The sequence below is a fragment of the Haliaeetus leucocephalus genome, unplaced genomic scaffold, assembly GCF_000737465.1.
Source record: "Haliaeetus leucocephalus isolate CR32 unplaced genomic scaffold, Haliaeetus_leucocephalus-4.0 Scaffold944, whole genome shotgun sequence".
Classification (NCBI taxonomy): domain Eukaryota; kingdom Metazoa; phylum Chordata; class Aves; order Accipitriformes; family Accipitridae; genus Haliaeetus; species Haliaeetus leucocephalus.
In genome coordinates, this window is record NW_010973380.1 from 1,181,550 (window position 1) to 1,199,496 (window position 17,947).

General features: G+C 37.4%; 1 protein-coding gene across 1 annotated transcript in view; it reads right to left on the reverse strand.

The window, feature by feature from the left end:
- Positions 1-381: 381 nt before the first annotated feature.
- Positions 382-17,947, reverse strand: part of JAG2 (jagged 2) — a 90,881-nt gene continuing 73,315 nt past the window's right edge. Inside the window, exons 17-30 of the mRNA XM_010584184.1 lie at positions 16,903-17,053; positions 16,433-16,597; positions 15,727-15,840; positions 14,205-14,318; positions 13,718-13,831; positions 12,655-12,771; positions 11,614-11,641; positions 10,471-10,556; positions 8,091-8,204; positions 7,789-7,904; positions 5,877-6,122; positions 5,305-5,436; positions 4,129-4,285; positions 382-1,216 (exon numbers count right to left, since the gene is read on the reverse strand). Coding sequence (XP_010582486.1) covers positions 744-1,216; positions 4,129-4,285; positions 5,305-5,436; positions 5,877-6,122; positions 7,789-7,904; positions 8,091-8,204; positions 10,471-10,556; positions 11,614-11,641; positions 12,655-12,771; positions 13,718-13,831; positions 14,205-14,318; positions 15,727-15,840; positions 16,433-16,597; positions 16,903-17,053 — 2,127 coding nt within the window. The 3' untranslated portion in view covers positions 382-743. The remainder of the gene's footprint in view (positions 1,217-4,128; positions 4,286-5,304; positions 5,437-5,876; positions 6,123-7,788; positions 7,905-8,090; positions 8,205-10,470; positions 10,557-11,613; positions 11,642-12,654; positions 12,772-13,717; positions 13,832-14,204; positions 14,319-15,726; positions 15,841-16,432; positions 16,598-16,902; positions 17,054-17,947) is intronic.

The window sequence follows — 17,947 nt, forward strand, 5'->3', positions numbered from 1 at the left end:
AAGCACTATTAGAAAATAAACTGTGTCAGTTGGGGAACCTAGAGTTCTCACAATTTTACTATATTGATATGGCAGTCTTTGACAGTTGCTATAGAAAAAGTTTAATCTCAAGGCACTTGTCACATGCTTCAATACTGCAATTCTAAAGTAATTAAACAGAAATAAAAAGGCCACTTTTAAACCACAGTTGAAAGATCTCTATAATTTTTTTGTTCCTATTACAAAGTGTGTAAGGCAAATTTGGAAAAAATCTTACAGAAGCTACTAACGTAACAAGTGCAGTGAGCTGCCATTAATAGAGATTCAAAGTCAAGAAAGCAGTTTAAAGTTCACACAATTTCCTCAACCAGGAGGTTTTAAAGCCACCATTAAATTAGAGCAAGTAATAAAAAGAAATACATTCTGTAAACAGTGTACAGTCTTTTGTAATAAACTTTACACATATTGAAAATACAACCTCTCCTCTGCCACACAGCGAGTGTATTATAAGTAAACTTTACAAAAATAGCAACTATCAAAGATTACTCATTTTTTTCATCTGACAGTCATTGAATAATTTATACAAGGCTAAAGAAACAAAATAAATTTTATTTATTATTTTTATTTATTTTTTTTTTACGCAAAATAAAGAAACTATGAACATTTGACTCCAGATATTTTTAGTCCTTGATGCAAAGTGGAGATGTCAATTTTTCTCCTCCCCAGTAAGTGTAGGCGCACTCTGCCTACATTCCAAATACAGGTTAGTCTCTACTGCCTTCAAAGTTTGATGCATTCACATTTTTTACAGATCTGTTGTCCATTTTGCCTATTTGATGGGATTTCTTTACTGGACTGCTCTCTGATGTGTCAGATGCCTTTGTTGGCAAAGGCTTCGCAAGTTTGTGAGAGAGGAATTTGTCCATTTCCTCATCTCTTTCCTCCTCTTCATCCTCCTCTTCCTCATACTCTACATACTCCTCTACTGCATCACAAGTTCTTTTTTGAGGGGATATGAAGTTTTTGCATTCATAACGAATGTCTTTGTTACTGTAAGATCTGTCTATAGGATTTCTTATAGGATTTAAAGGTGCCCACTGGTTATTGGCACCCTCTTCTCTGGGAGGACTTCTTCTCTCTCTCTCTTTTCTTCTCTTCCGAGTCCACCACACGCAGATGATTATACAAGTCAGCCATACAATGCTAAATACTGCACAAAGAATTGGAACCAAATAATCTAGAGGGCAAATGAAAAAAAAAAAAGTCTTGAGTTAACAGAACTAGATACATAGCACTGGACATCTGCAAGAGAAGTATCCACATGTAACTACAGGTTAGCCACAGAAAGACTTTTAAGAGAAAGAGATGTCATTACAGCACAGTGATAACTGTCTGAATGCACCAGCTCATCTAGGAATGCTCTTTACTAGTTTAAGTTTTCCCTGCTTAATGATGATGGGGGGAAAATGCTACATTTGAGATGTTTTTCCCCTCCAACAGACAAGCTGGTTATATAAGCAGCATCTCTTTCTCAAGCACCTAAGCTAAGTTGGCCCAGAAAACCCCAGTAATGCCTCTCAAGAAAAAAAGTCTATTGTTGTAGGAGGCAGGCTAAAAAGAATATTATGCCTCTAAGTTGCTCTAGAAGTACTGGCATTTGCATCAGAAATATGTCCTGCATTTACTATCAGAAAGAAGAGTGCTTTACCATCAAGGGCACAGACCTTTATGTATCAACTATCTCAAAAAACATTCAGGTTAGAGCTACGTAACCAAATCAACCATGCACTCCTTAGGATGTTCCAGTTTTACTTCAGAGTAAAGCCCCAGAATATTGTCCCTAGAAATTGTCTTCACCACTCAATGAATACACAAAAGGAGTTGAGGCAATTGCTTTTCTCCACATTCCCAATCACAACCCCCAGTAGTGCTCTCCCAGCCACACAGACTATTTCTCAGGGAAACCATTCCTGAAAAGTTATGTACGTTTAGACTTTCCCCTCCCCCTCCTCAAGGGCTTTACTGCTAGGATAGAACAACAACATTTTTCTACTCTTCTCGATAAGCAAGAATTCACACATGGTAAGACGCAATAAGACATCAGGTGCTTTGCTTTTTGTAGAGACAGCAGGACTGCTCAAAAGCTTTGCAGACAAATTCTGTCAACCTACCACTCCTAGCCTCTGATCCAATCACAAATTCCCTCTACAGTTTTAAACAACTGCTTACAGAATAACCTGCAAATGGCTGTACAAAAACAACCGACTGCTTCAACACCACAGTCATTCATTCTAACGTTAAAGTGTCTTCTGAACATACCCTTATGTGGAATATGACGCCTTCTAAAATGTTTCCTTCTGGTAAAGAGGGATGAATAAACTGTGAACATAGTTGGCCTCAAGCAATCCAAAAATTGTATTTTAGCAGTTTTGGGAAGAATTATACTCTTAGGAGTAACTGCTATTCTCTCCTCATTTTTCATAAGCAATCTAATTCTAAACCATGAATGGGGGGAAAATACTTTAAGGAAAAAGGAGCTCTTCATACCAGCTTCTCCAAGACTACAATACAAAGCTTGCATTATCACTGCTATCACATCTATTATTTCATCATATGACTGAGGATCCAAGTTTACTTAATAAAAGGTTCTTATACAGAGAACTGTCTGTGTACAGATTCCAAATTCAGAATGTTTTTTCTTAAAGCTAGAGGAAATTAGTGTCTAAATGATCATCTCCATCTATACTCTTAAGCATCCCACAAAAATAAGATTCTCAACACAGACACAGGGCTTTACATCAGATTTTGTGATAAGATTTTCACCTATCTCACCCAATTAAGGGGTATCAAACCAAATCAAAGAACATGAGAGTCCAGGTTACAGCTTACTTCATAACAACTCCACTTAAAGAACTAGAGGCCAGTGGTCAATACTGAGCATCCATAATAAAATGAGGAGTCTGGAAACCATTGTCTAGCAGTAGCTGCAAGAGAAGTCAAAGCCTATCCACTTTCTTAGGAGAATCTTTGAATTTTATTGAGGTAAGAGGCAAAGTAATCTCCATCCCTTTTGCCCTAGCACTTAACACACAATCAGAAGAAAGAAAGGCTGAGGTATGTCGGAATCTCAGCTCGATTCTTTATCATCTACAGGATTTCTGTTCAAGACAAGACCAAAGCTGGTACACTCCTTCAGGGGAGCTGGGAAAATAGTACATTTGCCAAGGCTTTAACAGATGAAAGGCATTCCGTAGAAGGGAAATGCAAGGGAAGTGGAACCAGGCAATTTACTAATTATTTGGACTATGGGTGGAAGATCTTTCAGAAGATTATGTTGGGAAGGTCTAGGAAAAACTTGGGAGAGTCTCCTACTATTGTAAGATTTCCACTCTGGGGCTTAGCTGAACTGGAAACTACCAGGGGTCTTCCACAAGACTGTCTCCTGCCTCCCCCAGGCAGGAACAGAGGCATGCAAAATCTTCAACTGCTTATTTTGGCATAGCTCTTGGAAAGCCAATATTCAGAGGTAAAGGTCTCTCCAATCACACCATATCCTCATTAAGAGGAATGAACATTACATTTTAAGCCAGCTGTGCACTAGTGAGAAACACATGTTGAAAAACAGAGCAAAGATTTATGTTATCGTGTCCAAGTATTGGAAGATACCAGACACCTTTAAGTATTGTTAAGGTAAATAAAACATAAGCACTTCAGAAGAGAGTTGGTATCACACTATGTATCTTCCCCCTCCCCATATTTTCATTACTTCACAGCCTCAGTTTCTACAGTGCAGCAGGATCAAGGGCTGAGGTTGGCTTAACGTTAATGTAGGAGAATCAGAAAGGATTTGAACAGCTCATGAGAAGAACTCCTGATCTTGTGAAAGGCATGCTTAGACTGGAGAACAGGGTTGGAAGTCAGAGCCAAAACAGTGGCAAGGGTAGGTGGGGATGCTAGGGATGGGGTTAGGTTTAAACTAGCACACAAGCACAGAATTTTGATTTTAAAGCCACTTCCTCTTCAGTTAGTAATAGCAATTAAAGAAAAAACCTGATCTATCATTTTCCCCAGCAAGTAATGAAAGACAAGACTGACAGTAAGGGAACAGAAAATGCTTACACACACAGATGTATGCATTGGGAACCTTACCTGATGATGAATTCCCAACAACGATGGTTTCTACTTTGACTTCAGTTACTGCCAACATAACAGTGCTGTTTTGCCGCTTAGTGATTGCATTTACTATTGTATTAGCAGCATTCTGTATGAGACTATTATCTTGTTCATCTTGATGTGGAACAAAAGACTAAAGGGAGCGAAGGGGAAAAACAAAAGTTATTGCAATCAGCTAACCATGGAAATCTACTTTTTAAATTCAGCTACATCTTAATTGCGTTCACTAGGTTGAATTTACCTGACAGTAGTTACAAAAGTAACCTAGTAGTACAAAAGTACCCTAAAGGTTTACTGTAGCAATAGCATAGCTGGCTCTATCCAAACTACAGATGCAGTGTCAGACTTGGTGGGTAATACGCCTACTTGTTAATCTAGCATACCTCAAAAGCCAGCTGACTTCCATGTTACTTACACTGCTGAGCTAAACTTAGTCATAGTTTGGAGCACTTCAAGTCATGTGGATTATCTAGATAGAAGCTTGGACTAATAACAGTCTGCTCTATTTATACCATACACTTTGCTTCCTGCATCATGGCTCAGCATGTTCTTTATGGTACTGGTAGAGACAGACAGTACAGCTTCTGCCTGGATAAACACTTTACTATGAAAATTAACTCTTTCTTGGAAACTAAGCAACATGCAAGTGCTGAGTGATTGGCCTGTAAATGCCTCTGAACCTAGTCTTTAGCTCAGTAGGGCAATAGCTACTTTCATCTACTCAGCTTGCACCTTCTTCTACTTCCCACTTAGCACATACGTTTAATGAACATCCTGAAGCAGCCATACTTTAAATGCACAGCAGAAACTTCTTCACAAGAACCAGTCCAGCCACCTGCAACCATATCTCCTTACTGAAAAGGTCAATAGCCCAAGATTTCTGACATAACAGGCACCTGTTCACTAATTTGGGCTGAATTAGTTTTTAGAGTAATTTATCAGGAGGTTGTGGTAGCCTTCTGTTATTAATGAAACCTGCAGTTTCAGCTATCTGGCATTATAGGAAATTGCAAGATCACAAAATTGCTTTGCAGTCAGGCTAAGCCACAGACTGCAGTACCTGCATTGAAGTGAAACAAGCTTAAACCTCTACCCCAGCATAAGCTATTAAGAAAACGTTTTTCTATATATTAATACAAGTCTCGTACTTACAATAGCAACTTCCACTGCATTCTCTGTGGAGTAAGACAGATCACATAGTATTATCAGAGTTCTGTCCCTAGAAACAGTCCTAGTAGCTGGTAAATACCGAATTTCAGAACAGATATTTTCAGTTGTAGTGCCCTGTTAGAAGCAAGGGAGATTGCATGACTTTTAGTTTAAGTAAAAAGTAGTACATAAAAGTAAACATCTTCAGAGTTTTTGCAGTTACTGAGACCTGATGAAGGCAGCAAGAAAGGGCAAAAAAGTGAAGAACAGTGTTTTGGAATTAAGGGTGAGAAACTGAGCTTGCATAACTATCCTAGTATAGTCTGAGCCCATCTTGAAATGTAAGAAAGTAGTTCTTTCAGATTTAAAAAACGAAAATAAAATATTCAGTACAAACCCTAATATTGCCTTGCCCTTTAGACAAAGCACAATTAATAGCAATAGAGAAGTCTAATAACAAATTTTGCAAGTTTATGACAACAAGGAGTCATATTAGAAACATTAATCCTCCATGTTTTGACATGGAATATATCCCTACATATATTGCCATACTTCATTAATAATTTTGTTCTCACCTGAGGGACTTTGTCTCCGTTAAAAATTAAAGTAATTCTAGCACAGTCATTGTCCAAGTACCCAGAATTAGGCAGACACTTGATATTGGCAGGCAGAGGTTCAGAGGCACCGCATTCTCCCCAGTCTGTGCATGGTGGCTGAAAACATTTCATATACTTCTCCTGGCATTCTTGACCCATGGGACACTGGTTATTTGAATTATCCCAGTGTTTGTGTAACAGACAAGGTTTTTTCCCACACCACACCTAGAAATTAAAAAGAACAAAGTACTGTTACAGTTAATTGCTCTTATACATCAAATCAAAATAACCAATTCACATAAGATGGTCAAGCTCTACTACCGTCTGCAAAAAATCCAGATTTCAATACTGCTGTAGTCCTAGTAGCAGATGGAGTTGCTCTTCCACAAAATGAGGACATTTTGTATGGACAAAAGAGTAAAAACGGTGCAAAGATTACCCAAGACACCACTGACTGGGCATATCCCCTTAGAGGCTTATGGATTTGTCCCACATAACTGAGTTATACAGAAATTCAAGCATCTATTTTGAACTAGTCATCTAGGCTTCTATAATCTAGAAAGAGAAACACCTCCACAAGGATTAATTTCTCTTCAGTATTTATACCGAGATCCTTGCGACAGAACGCTGAAGATGTTAAGGGCTGATGCACATTGGTGATAAGCACTGTCGCTTCAACCACTCTCCCAAAAGAAAACAGTATGCTGGTACCCCCAAGTTACTGAGGTGTAGCAAGCTTCCAAATGTGGCTCCATTTCATGATGTAACCTCTAAGATTCTATATAATACTATACAACTATTAGTTTAGGAACCTATGGATTTCTTAAAGCACAGCTGCAGCAAGAAAGAGTATTTTTTCCATTACACATGAAAGCGCCAAACACCTTATATGGGTAAGTTGCATTTACCGCACCGCCATTTCTGAGATTCTAGTTACCTTCATGTAGTTATCTTCTGAAGACATCTCAAACTTGAAATCACACCACCATAGAGTCTAAAATAGCATTTCTAAATGACTTAGTTATTTCTTTGCCTACAGCGCATACCTAGCTAAACAAATAAGATTAAGGCTAGATAGATTAGTAAGACCCAGAGGTTTTTAAACTGGTGCTTCCAGTGAAACGTGGGAGACTGCTCTGTAAAGTAATGTTCTAAGTGCTATTAGCGCTCATCTGGACCCACTCACCTAGCCCTACAACTTGTAAGCAGCACTGATCTTGTCTATCTCCAACTGTGATGTAAAGCTGCACAGGTACCACAAATCCACTGAGAAATGCTATCTTGGGAGGGCTGAAAGGCTTGGAACACATATACTAACATGTTCAATCTGCATTTAGGCTAGTCTTATTTTTTTTCTAAGTCACAACCACCAGGATATAGTCCATAATAAATATATAAAGGTTGCAATTTGTCAATTCATAAACCTACTGAAGGACAATACAAAAAGAAGATTATTACCCACTGAAGAAACTTTTCTTCCTACATGTCCTTTACCTTGGAACTAATGTTTCACAAAATTAGGATCTCTAAAACTGTTTGTAAAGCTTTGTCAGAGTGATTTATTTATCCTTTCAAGGGTCATTATTCCATTCCAGTTCATATTTCCTTTTCTGCAAGAAATGTCTGTCTGCTTCTAGAGAGCTTCTTCTAGCAGATAGAGAGCAGGACAGCAGCTTATGATTATAAAGACAGTCCTATAAGTATTTTCACAGGAAGTCATTAGACCCTTTTTTCTTTTTTTCTTTTTTTTTTTTTTTTTTAAACAAAGGCAGTTTGGGGGAGACTTATGCAAGAGTCTAGATGGAAAAAAAAAAAGAGATTAACTTGTGCACAATGAACAGCAAGTTTGTTTCAGCCAGAAGGATGTAAGAATATAGGTCAAAATGCCTACCTTGGTGCAGTCAATACGGCCATCCAAACAGTGGCAGTTGTTGCATTCTTGATCCCATCTGCTGCCATGGGGAAAGGTCATTCCTTTAAGCCAGCAAGGCTTTCCAATTCCAATCACTAAGGAGAAAAAAAAAAAAGCACACTCAGACACTTTACCTCTTCAAGTTACTGAAGCCATACAAGTTTAAATCAGAAAAATACTAGCTACTGTTCCTTACATATCAGACTACTATATATAAACTCTATACTGCCTACATTGTACCCTACTGTTTGGGTAAAGGTTGATTGCAGATATAGAAATACCTTCTTGGCATCTAGGACCAATTCTTCCAGGGGGACAAGTGCATCGGTATCCATTTATTTCATCAATACAAGTGGCACCATATCCACAAGGGGAAGACTGGCATTCATCAATATCTAGATAGAAAATAGGTAAAACTCAATGGCAAGGATGTAGAACATTTAAATTAAACATTTACTGAGACGTAATCTGACAATACCCACTTTCTTAAAGAAAGGACAGTTTGGCTTCAGAATTAGTCCTGTAATTGGATAGTTCTACCATTTCAGCAGTAACCTCTAACAGGTTTCTTGTAACTGCACCCTAACTGAAGTTCTGGTGATCAAAGAAAAGCAGTCATATGCTGACTCATCTCACAGAGCAAAGGTGTTAGACAGCTGAAGGTGCTAATGTCTTCTCCACATTCAGCTATAGAACTGAAGTCACACATCCTGTTCTGACACCAATCTTAGGCATTTAGGCTTCCCAGAAAAGCACATGCTTTCAGGAAGTTATCACAGTGCAAGAGCTGTACAATGACTTGGCTCAACAGTGCTTGAAAAAAGTGACTTACTACAATAGAATTCACCATAAGGAAGAAGAGTAATAGTTTAGTTTGTAACATTTGATGTTACTTTTCTTAATAACTTTGAAATAGTGAGTAGATTAATTTAGTACACACACAATTAGCACAAAAGCCTCTTAAAAAAAACAACCTTCAAAGATTCAGAGGCTTAGCCATAGAAACCTATTGAAAAAGGCAGGGAAGCATAGTCCATTTGATGCACAGCAGTGTGTTGTTATCCTGGGGAAGTGACCAATACTAATTTATGCAACAGTCTGCCAACAAAGGCAACAGAAACCAACCTGTCAAGTTGCGAGCCACAGGCACCAACTGCTTAATTTTCAACCATAACCATTCTCTTCCAAAACATCTTTCAAAAGGTTTCCTTCCATTGAAAATGAAGGCCCACTCCAACCCCTCAGAAAAACTGTTTAAACAGCAGTTTTTGACTGATGCACAGTATCGTTTCATCTTCCGTGTTTGAAGGACTGGACTTAGAAAGTGAACGTGATAAACGGTAGTAGTGAGACTGTTACCCACGTAGGCCATGGAAAATACCAAATGGATGTGGAAGGGCTTTTGGTGCTATTCTAGCTTCTTTCAGAAGCACTCCAAGATGAACTTTGATGCAAATACGTAAGTATCTAAACTACTACAGGATTTAACTACTCTTTCCTCCTCTCTTCAAGCTATGTTGGTTTAAGATTATCCAGCCTCTGTATGCTGAAAAAAGTGACTGTTAACTCTGTTTCTGTTATTAGCCATAAAAGGCATTTTTGTCAGAGCTACTCCTTTTGTCTATACCAGTCTAAACATGAAAAAAAGTCTGCAGTCCCATTACAAATGCACAGTACTTGCCTTTGACTACAAATAGTCCTCTCTGCATTTCTTGTCTGGAAAAGGAGAATTCAACATCCCTCACTGCGTGTCTGGATCTAGATACGTGATTTATCTGCCATCCCTGGTTCTATGTCCAGAGATTACTAAGCTGATGCTACCACAAGTACTAGTCACCCTCTGACTAGAGATGTTGGCTCATTTACTACCTGCCAGAATGAGGATGAAATCTCAACTTGAAAGCACACCAACATACTGATGGAGTAGAAGGACCAAGCCCAACAGCCTTGAGGCTACAGAAGACTCAGTCTGATCTTCTGAAGAGGTAAAAATAAAATAAAGTAAAAATAAGGTATCTATCACATGCAAGTCAAAATGGTAATATTCCATTTAAAAAAAAACAAAAACGCAGACAAAAAACCCCACCAACAAAAAACCACCAACTCTTCCACAACACTTCAATGCAGTTTTAGGGTCTTTTGTTCCCCCTTCTTTTCAGTTTCTATCCTTCAGGATAATTCAGTGCAACAGGTTTGTTTTATAGCTTTGAAAGACCTTTATCATACTTCTGTTGTTCACATGCCAGCACTACAGTCGTGATGTTTTTGTTTTCATTTGTGATGTCTCAGTGGATTTCAGTTACTAATGTTAAGTGGAACATGTAGTGATATACGTCATCTTTAACAAGTTGCTTATCAGTAAAAATACTTAATAAGCTTCTATAAAGCCAGCACCCCAGAACCTTCAGAAATGTCTGACAAAGTTCAGCAACCGGTCTTTGAGTATAATTTAAGCAACGCAGTTCCATTTAATGAAATGAAGAAAGGAACATAAGTTGCCATTATTTACAAGCTATCAGTACCTGGCTGACTGACAGGTGGCTTCTGCTTCATTATTTGGAATTCAGCTAACCTAATGCAAAAAGGGTGACAGGGTGTTCTTTCCGATTTGTGTGTCAGAATGGTACACTCTTTCAGTTCTTTACCCATACAGGTACTTACTAATTCTGCAGTCAGGGCCAGCAAACCCAGGCGCACATTCACATCGAAACCAATTCACACCATCAACACAGATGCCTCCATTGTAACTGTAAAAATAATAAACCTATCATTACACCAAGCGTTCTTGGTGTAGATTCACTAGTCTAAAGATGAGCAAAAACCATAGGTCTCATGCAGCATGTTCAAATGCATATTTCTATTGTCCCTAGTCATAATACTTTCTCACTATTCAATAATGCAGAATTTAAAAGTCCATCCTAATTCATAATATGAATCTACTTAATAAGCCATATACACTGTTTCATTAGTCTCTAATTAAAGCTTTGTTAATTAAACCTTCTGTTTAGAGGGATGATCTATTCCCATCAACAGAGAAAGAATAATGTTAGATAAAAAATACTGCTTGGTAAGTCACCTATAAAACAGCAACAAGTACATGCATGCGTGAGGAAGTGGATCAACAGAACTCAAGGAGATAAAACAGCACTGTAAAGTGAATATGGAGAAAGCCTAGGCTTTTGCAAAGTTGCTTTTTTGTTTTTGTTTTTTGGGTGTTTTTTTTTAATACACAAAGTACAGGTTATTGCATCAGAATGGACAGCAGAGAAAGATACTGTAGATAGTTTGCCTCATCCCCATATCAGTATTTTTCCCTTTCAATCACAAATATCAATGTCTATATTTAAAATACTCCCACTATATCTTCCAAAAAATTAATTTTGTTTTAAAAACACATTTATACATAGTATTTGATCTAACAGGACATTTTTATATTATCTATTTATTGTAAATAAACAGGTTTTGATTTCTTTTTTTTTTTTATCCTAAAACTCAATTGTAGGTGCTTGAAATGTTATGAAATCTGATTCATTTCATATCACAGTAATTTACTAGTCAGTTTTGGTACAAAGACTACACTAAAATACTTCTACCTGTTCATACATGAATCAACTCAGCATTGTTTTGTTGTCTTTGCTGTCAAGGAATAGTTAAGGCATGGCAAAAAATTGTTTTAAGATTTTTTACAGAGGCCGCCTTTAATTATTGTAGGGTAAAATTAGTTCTAATCTGGAATGGAAATCCATATTACTATGCTCGCTTTTGTTTTCACAATAGTTACAGAAGTAGCATTCGCATACTTACCATGGATGAGGGTTGCAGTCATTGGTGTCTACAAAAAAAAAGAATACAGACTAGTGTAACTAGTGGCACATTTATGTTCTAATGTATAATATTATAGTTCAAGAGACACTATATTTGACAGAAAGCAAAGTAATACAGCATTGAATGTTTTCTTCCACACTTGCAAAGAAAGTTCAATTAGACCTAACAGACCAATGAAAGACCTTAAATTCTACGAACAGACTCACAAATGCAAAATTTTACAACTTTGCTGTATTTTGATATATCAACAGCACAGATTGACACACAGTGTGATGGCAACATAACAGAAATAAAACAGGGTATTGGTTGCATTGGTCGTGGATAATTCAACCAGGCTCTAAAAGCTTTCTAAAGGATTACTACTACTTCAGCATTTCATATGTATACCTGCAACTAGCCAGATTTCTTAAACAAATCTTTCCCATAATAAACGGCTTCGAATTCTTTGTTAGCATTTATACTAGCACTGTCAGCTTAAAAACAGCTGATTAGAGCATATATCAATACAACAGTAATTTCACAGTAGATCTAGAGTAAAAATGGAGCTCAAATTTAGATTCCCCCCCCCCGTCACACTTGGGGGGGGGGAAAAAAAAAAAAAAATCAGAGTTGCAGGCTTTACTCCACCTAACCAATTCATTTTATTGGTATGTCAACATAGTTAACTGCTATCCTCAGAGAAAATGGAATATACACTACTGCATGCCTTTCCACATATTTTTCATTATTAAAATCAGTATTTTCTGCAAGGATATTTTTGCTCTGCACATGTTCCCAAAAATTATATTTCTATAGAAGGCTGAAAGTCTTATTTTGGCAGAGACTAGGTGCAAAAAGAAGCATGCCAAGTTCTTCATTCATTACTCGAGCATCATCTTCTTTACCTACCTCCCACCCTGAATGATTCAGATATTTTGGCACATGAACTCTATAAACTTGCTTTGTTTCAGTTAACAGCTCTGTGCCAGACACTCTTAATATACCAGGGGAAAGCAGGGGAAGAAAGGAGAAAAGCCTTACTCTGTGTGCATGTACGTCCTTCCCATCCCTCTTTGCAGATGCAAGAAAAGGAATCTCCACTGCCAACACATGTTCCACCATTCATGCAAGGGTTTAGAATACAGCTGCTGTTTTTAGCTTTGAAAACAGAAAAGGTCTCGATTTAGCACAGAAAATAAAAACTATCTAATCATCTGGATATGTCAATATCACAATCCTGAATAGCATTTAAGTCAACAGTACAAGACTTACAAGATGGTCAGAAGACTCCAAAAATAGTCACATCACATGATAATCTCTCACCTACCTTTATCACCATCCCAATTCAATTGTTTGATTGAAACATTAAGTTTCACAGAAAAATTATCTATTTTTTCCCTATCTGTGTAAGTGTCCTTCAAATACTGCCGAATTCCTACTTTGCAGTGAGTTACCCAGGTCATGAGGTGTACTTCATAATAAAATACTAGTATTTAAAGTTCAGATTTTGATTAAATGCCACAATTGTATGCAGAAAGTAGAAAAGCTATACTAAGTTATCTTCATCCAACTTCTTGGTCCCAATGGAAGTTTCGTGTTCAGAAAAATGTACCACAGAGACTACATTCAAACCTCAGAAAGATCAAGAGTAGTTCCCTATAGCAGGCAGTAACCCTGCAAATCCCCTAGGAAGAACCACTTCATTTCATTTTTCCTGAGTATGTCTTCTCATATGCCTTTCGATCACAAACTTACTCCATTATGAACCTTCAAGCAAAGTGGGGGACTAAGTTCCCAAGAAAACTTTTACACAGGGTCTCTAAAGACTAACAGAGAAGTCAAGACTCAAGTCCAAGTGTTCCAAATCTGCTTAGGAGAAGCTATGTGCAAGACCATGTAAGCAGCCTGCAGAGAACAGCTTCCTAAAAATCAGTATCATGTCAGCTGAGTGGAAGAAATTAATCTAAACTTCAGTCACCAGCCAACTAGAACAGCTTTGAACTAGCCAGCTAGAATGGTGTGCCTATTTACTAAACAGTTAAATATTATTTAAACACTTCTCTACCTCTTCTGGCTTTATCTGTAGACAATTTAAAAAGCTTACCAGTGTTGCAAGTACTTCCTATCCATTCTGGAGGACATGAACAGCGGAATGTATCTCCATCATCATAGCACGTTCCACCATTGCTACAAGTATTCGCATCACATTGGTATTCACCTATGCATCACAATAAAACAGTTTTAATCTCCACTGGTCGTGCTGAATTTTAAGACCAGGTACTTTTTGATCACAAAACTACTTTTAAAGAGACTTCATATTTAAATGCAACAGTACTAGAAATGCATAGTTCCACTTGCTGCATTGCAGTAAACAACCAAAAGAGTGGAATCTAAGGGCATCTCTTACAACACTATTTCACTACATTTTTTTAAATGTTCCATTTTGTTGCTGGGAAACTGGAAAAGGTAATGAATATATGCCTATTATTTCACTGCAATTGTTTTATTTTAAATTTCAGGAACTCTAGTCTCATGAGAAGAAAGAAAACAAATCTTTGGATAAACTAAAGATCAAAGTAAAGAACACTTACGTGAATGGCAAGTTTTGCCTTTCCAGTCATTCTTACACTCACAATAGAAGTCATTTACCAAATCAATGCATCGGCCACCGTTGTGACATGGATTAGGAGAACAGTCATTGAAATCTAGAAAAAGAGTTATTCAAATTAGATGATCTAGCCCAGCCAAGGCCATGAAAAAGTATAAAATACTTCTTCATAAAGGAAATAAATTGTGTACTACTTCAGAAGACAGCATTCCTAATTGTTACGGGGTTATCTTTATACAAGCAAGTAAAAAACTCTGATTTAATACAGAACAATATGAATTATGAAAGATTTTCTGACAGCTTAAGAGAAAAAGTATAATTTAGTATGGCTTTTAAGTAGAGCACCAAAGTAGTTTCATTTTTTCAGCAAAGAAGCTGTATTCTAAACTTCAGAGAAAACTTTCTAGTAGGGACCACAATGTCCTGAAAAGGAGCCCCAACCCAGGACATCCACATTAGGTTCCCTCTCCTGCTTTATGTCTCAAAATACAGAGAGTTAAAGCCATTAAATGGCTTAACTGTATATACACATACATACATATATATATGTGTGTGCATACATACATTAAACATACACGTAGACATACCATGAATTTTAGAGGAGGTTCTTTTCACTTGAGAAACGTTTTAATAGGTAGAACATAATTACTCCAGACCGAACTTCATCTAGACCACACAGAAAGCTCTTCTGACAGCGATAGCTGCCAAAAGCTTCTCAGTCTTTATTTCACATCTCAATTGGTCCATGTCCTGTAATAAGTCTCAGCAAGTCCTTGCCATCATGTTTTAGAAGGGGCTTCATTCAGAGCAGAAAAAGAACCAACTGCAGTTTCCTCTGAGGTAACATAACCATGAACTGGCCTAGTAGGCTTCTTTGTCAACTAAGGCCCAATATGTCTCAAGCCAGAGCAGCAAGAGTAAAGCCCTGCTCCCATTGAACCCAGAATACAAAACACTGACTCATGATATTCATTGAGAAAAAATTCAGACTTCAACAGTTCTTTTCTTACTAAAGGAATAGATATTAAACTTATAAATGCCTTCAGTAAGGTGGAAGTGCATTACAGCTTGCACTGGCTTGAAGCTACAAAGCTTTTCAAGTTTGGGAACTACTGTGCATGAGTAGATTGGGTGAGGCACAAACTGTTATGTACAGTAAGTACTAAAAAGTACGTATGCTTATAGCAATAAATGCAATATAACAAGTTGACCCCCTAACAGGGTATATTCACTTTTGCCTCTACTCAGGAGAAAAAGAAGTTCTCTCCTCCTGAGATACATCCTGTACTATACCAAAGAATCAGATTATGGTCATATTAAAGGAACTGAGCCTTTTAGAGCTGCTACCCAAAAATCTTCTTGAAAATACTTTTGCAAACAATACTGGGTAGACTGTAATTATAGAACAGAGAAACTACCCCATTATTATTAACCACATACCAACCATCACTAACTGTTACAGCAAAGTTGTAATATTTGACCCTGCAATGCTTAGCAGTACTCACTTGTGTCACACAATTCTCCTTCCCAGCCACTTGAGCAGAAACATCTAAATGAATCAACTTCATCAATGCACGTCCCACCATTCTTGCAAGGTTTCCCAAGACAATCATTGATATCTATGACAAAAAGTCAACAATTATCACTCAAGGCTGTCTTCACCTACCTAAAGGAGTGATCTACACTTTTGTCTCTAGGAAAAGCAGCACAAAGTTATAGTCCATTTGTACATACATAAGAACAGCTCAAACATCTGTTTTCAAGTCTGGCAAGGTTTCTAGATGTAGTCTCTCATGTAGCAAGTCAAACCAGGGCATTAAGTTTACCTGGCAAAAATATCCAGGTGTTCAAGAAATACCTGGAACAACAATATACACACTCCTAAGTTGTGCTGTCAATGCGTCTGTCCCTTCTTTATCATTCCCATGTTGGTGAAATCCATGGTGTCTTGTAAGACCATACATAAAGGTAGTGGGTACAGACACATTCACAATGAAGTTGGAGAAAACCAGTTTTCTTTCACAGAGGAAGCGTGAACCACTACGAAAGACAACTGTTACCAGAAGAAACTGGATTTCAAGCAGTACAACTGAAACAATGCTCTGTGCAACTTAAAATAAAACATTAAGATTTTAATAATGTTGTAAAGATGCATAACAAAAACTTTAAGTTTTAGAGCAACAAAATCATTTGGAAGAAACTCCTACTTACTTTCATGACAGTATATTCCAGTAAAACCTCTTTCACAGGCACAAGTAAAATTCCCTCCTGGCTGACTAATACATCGTCCATGAGGCCCACAAACATTAGATGAAATGAAGCGAATTCCTTCTTGGGTAGCATTAGTGAAGACTTCTATTGTACAGCTGTCTATTACTAAGAATGAGAAGTACATCATCAGACTAATAATCTGCATCACCAATCAGTTTTTTTAGTTTTAAAAAAGTTATCAAAAAATTAAGACTAATCACAATTTAGAAGTTACATTAACTGTAAGTTACCCTCTACTTCTTTATAAATAAGGACTTTTACAAGCATTTCTTCTCACTGCCTCACTATTTCACAAAGTCCAAGTGAATACAATAAAAACGTTTCTGCATTATGCTATTCCCAGAAATATTACCTTTCTTTTTAATGTACCACCAATAAATTAAGACAAGTTTCTGGACAACAGCAGGTACCTTTACAAGAATTGTTCTTGCAGTGGTCCTTGAGATGAGAACAATTCTTTCCATCATAGTCATCAGGGCAGGCACAGTAATAGTCTCCTCCTAGATCATAGCACTTAGCCCCGTTCTGGCAAGGGTTAGGTTCACAGAAATCAATATCCATCTGTAAGAGAGACCATAGTTAGCAGCAGCTGCTTCATTTCCCAGGAGTAAGCAGCATTATCTATGTTGCCAAAGACACAGATGAAGCTAATATACAGGGAACCTCAAGTTTATAAGAGGGTTTATGAATCATATATATTGCATTCCATCCTGCAACAGAGAAACTTCAGGTTACGTTAGTCAATCCTAATACAAAGCTTTTCTAACACTGCTAAAAAGTTATTCCTTTGCAGGAGGCTGAATAAGCATGTTTGCAATAACTTCGCAAAGAAGCAGCCATTAAAAGACATCTTACTGTGACTATTCTGGATTATTATAAGTCACTTCTCTGTCCTTCACACCCACATACTAAGTGCGATGATGCAAGTTAAATACCAGTGTGCTTGTCAACATTGTATCTGCAAGATACTTAAAATACACAGAACCTTAAAAAACCCCAACCCTATTCTCCAGAGCATCCTTATCTCAATTAACACATAGAATTTTTTATAGAACCACATAGCTTGGAAGGGACCTCTAGAGGTCAGCTACTCCCTACCTCCTGCTCAAAGTAGGTCTAGTTAAAATCAAGCTGCTCAGGGCCTTATTCTTACAAATACTATCACCATGCCAATTTGCACACGGAAATACTAGGTACATTTTGAACACTTCTTACCATCTAAATCAAAAAGCAAAACTTAAACCTAGCTTTCGTGATATAACCCTTAACACAGACAAATTGCTGTAGCAAAGCAATTCTGCTTCTTCTACATCTTAGACTGAAACACAAGATCACTGATTGGTGATGCCCTAAATTGGCCTCAAAATCCACAAAGCGGCCTCAACAGGTATACTGTTACATCACAGTATCTTTCCTCCAAATTGTTATTCTTAAGGATTGCTTTTCTCCCCCTCA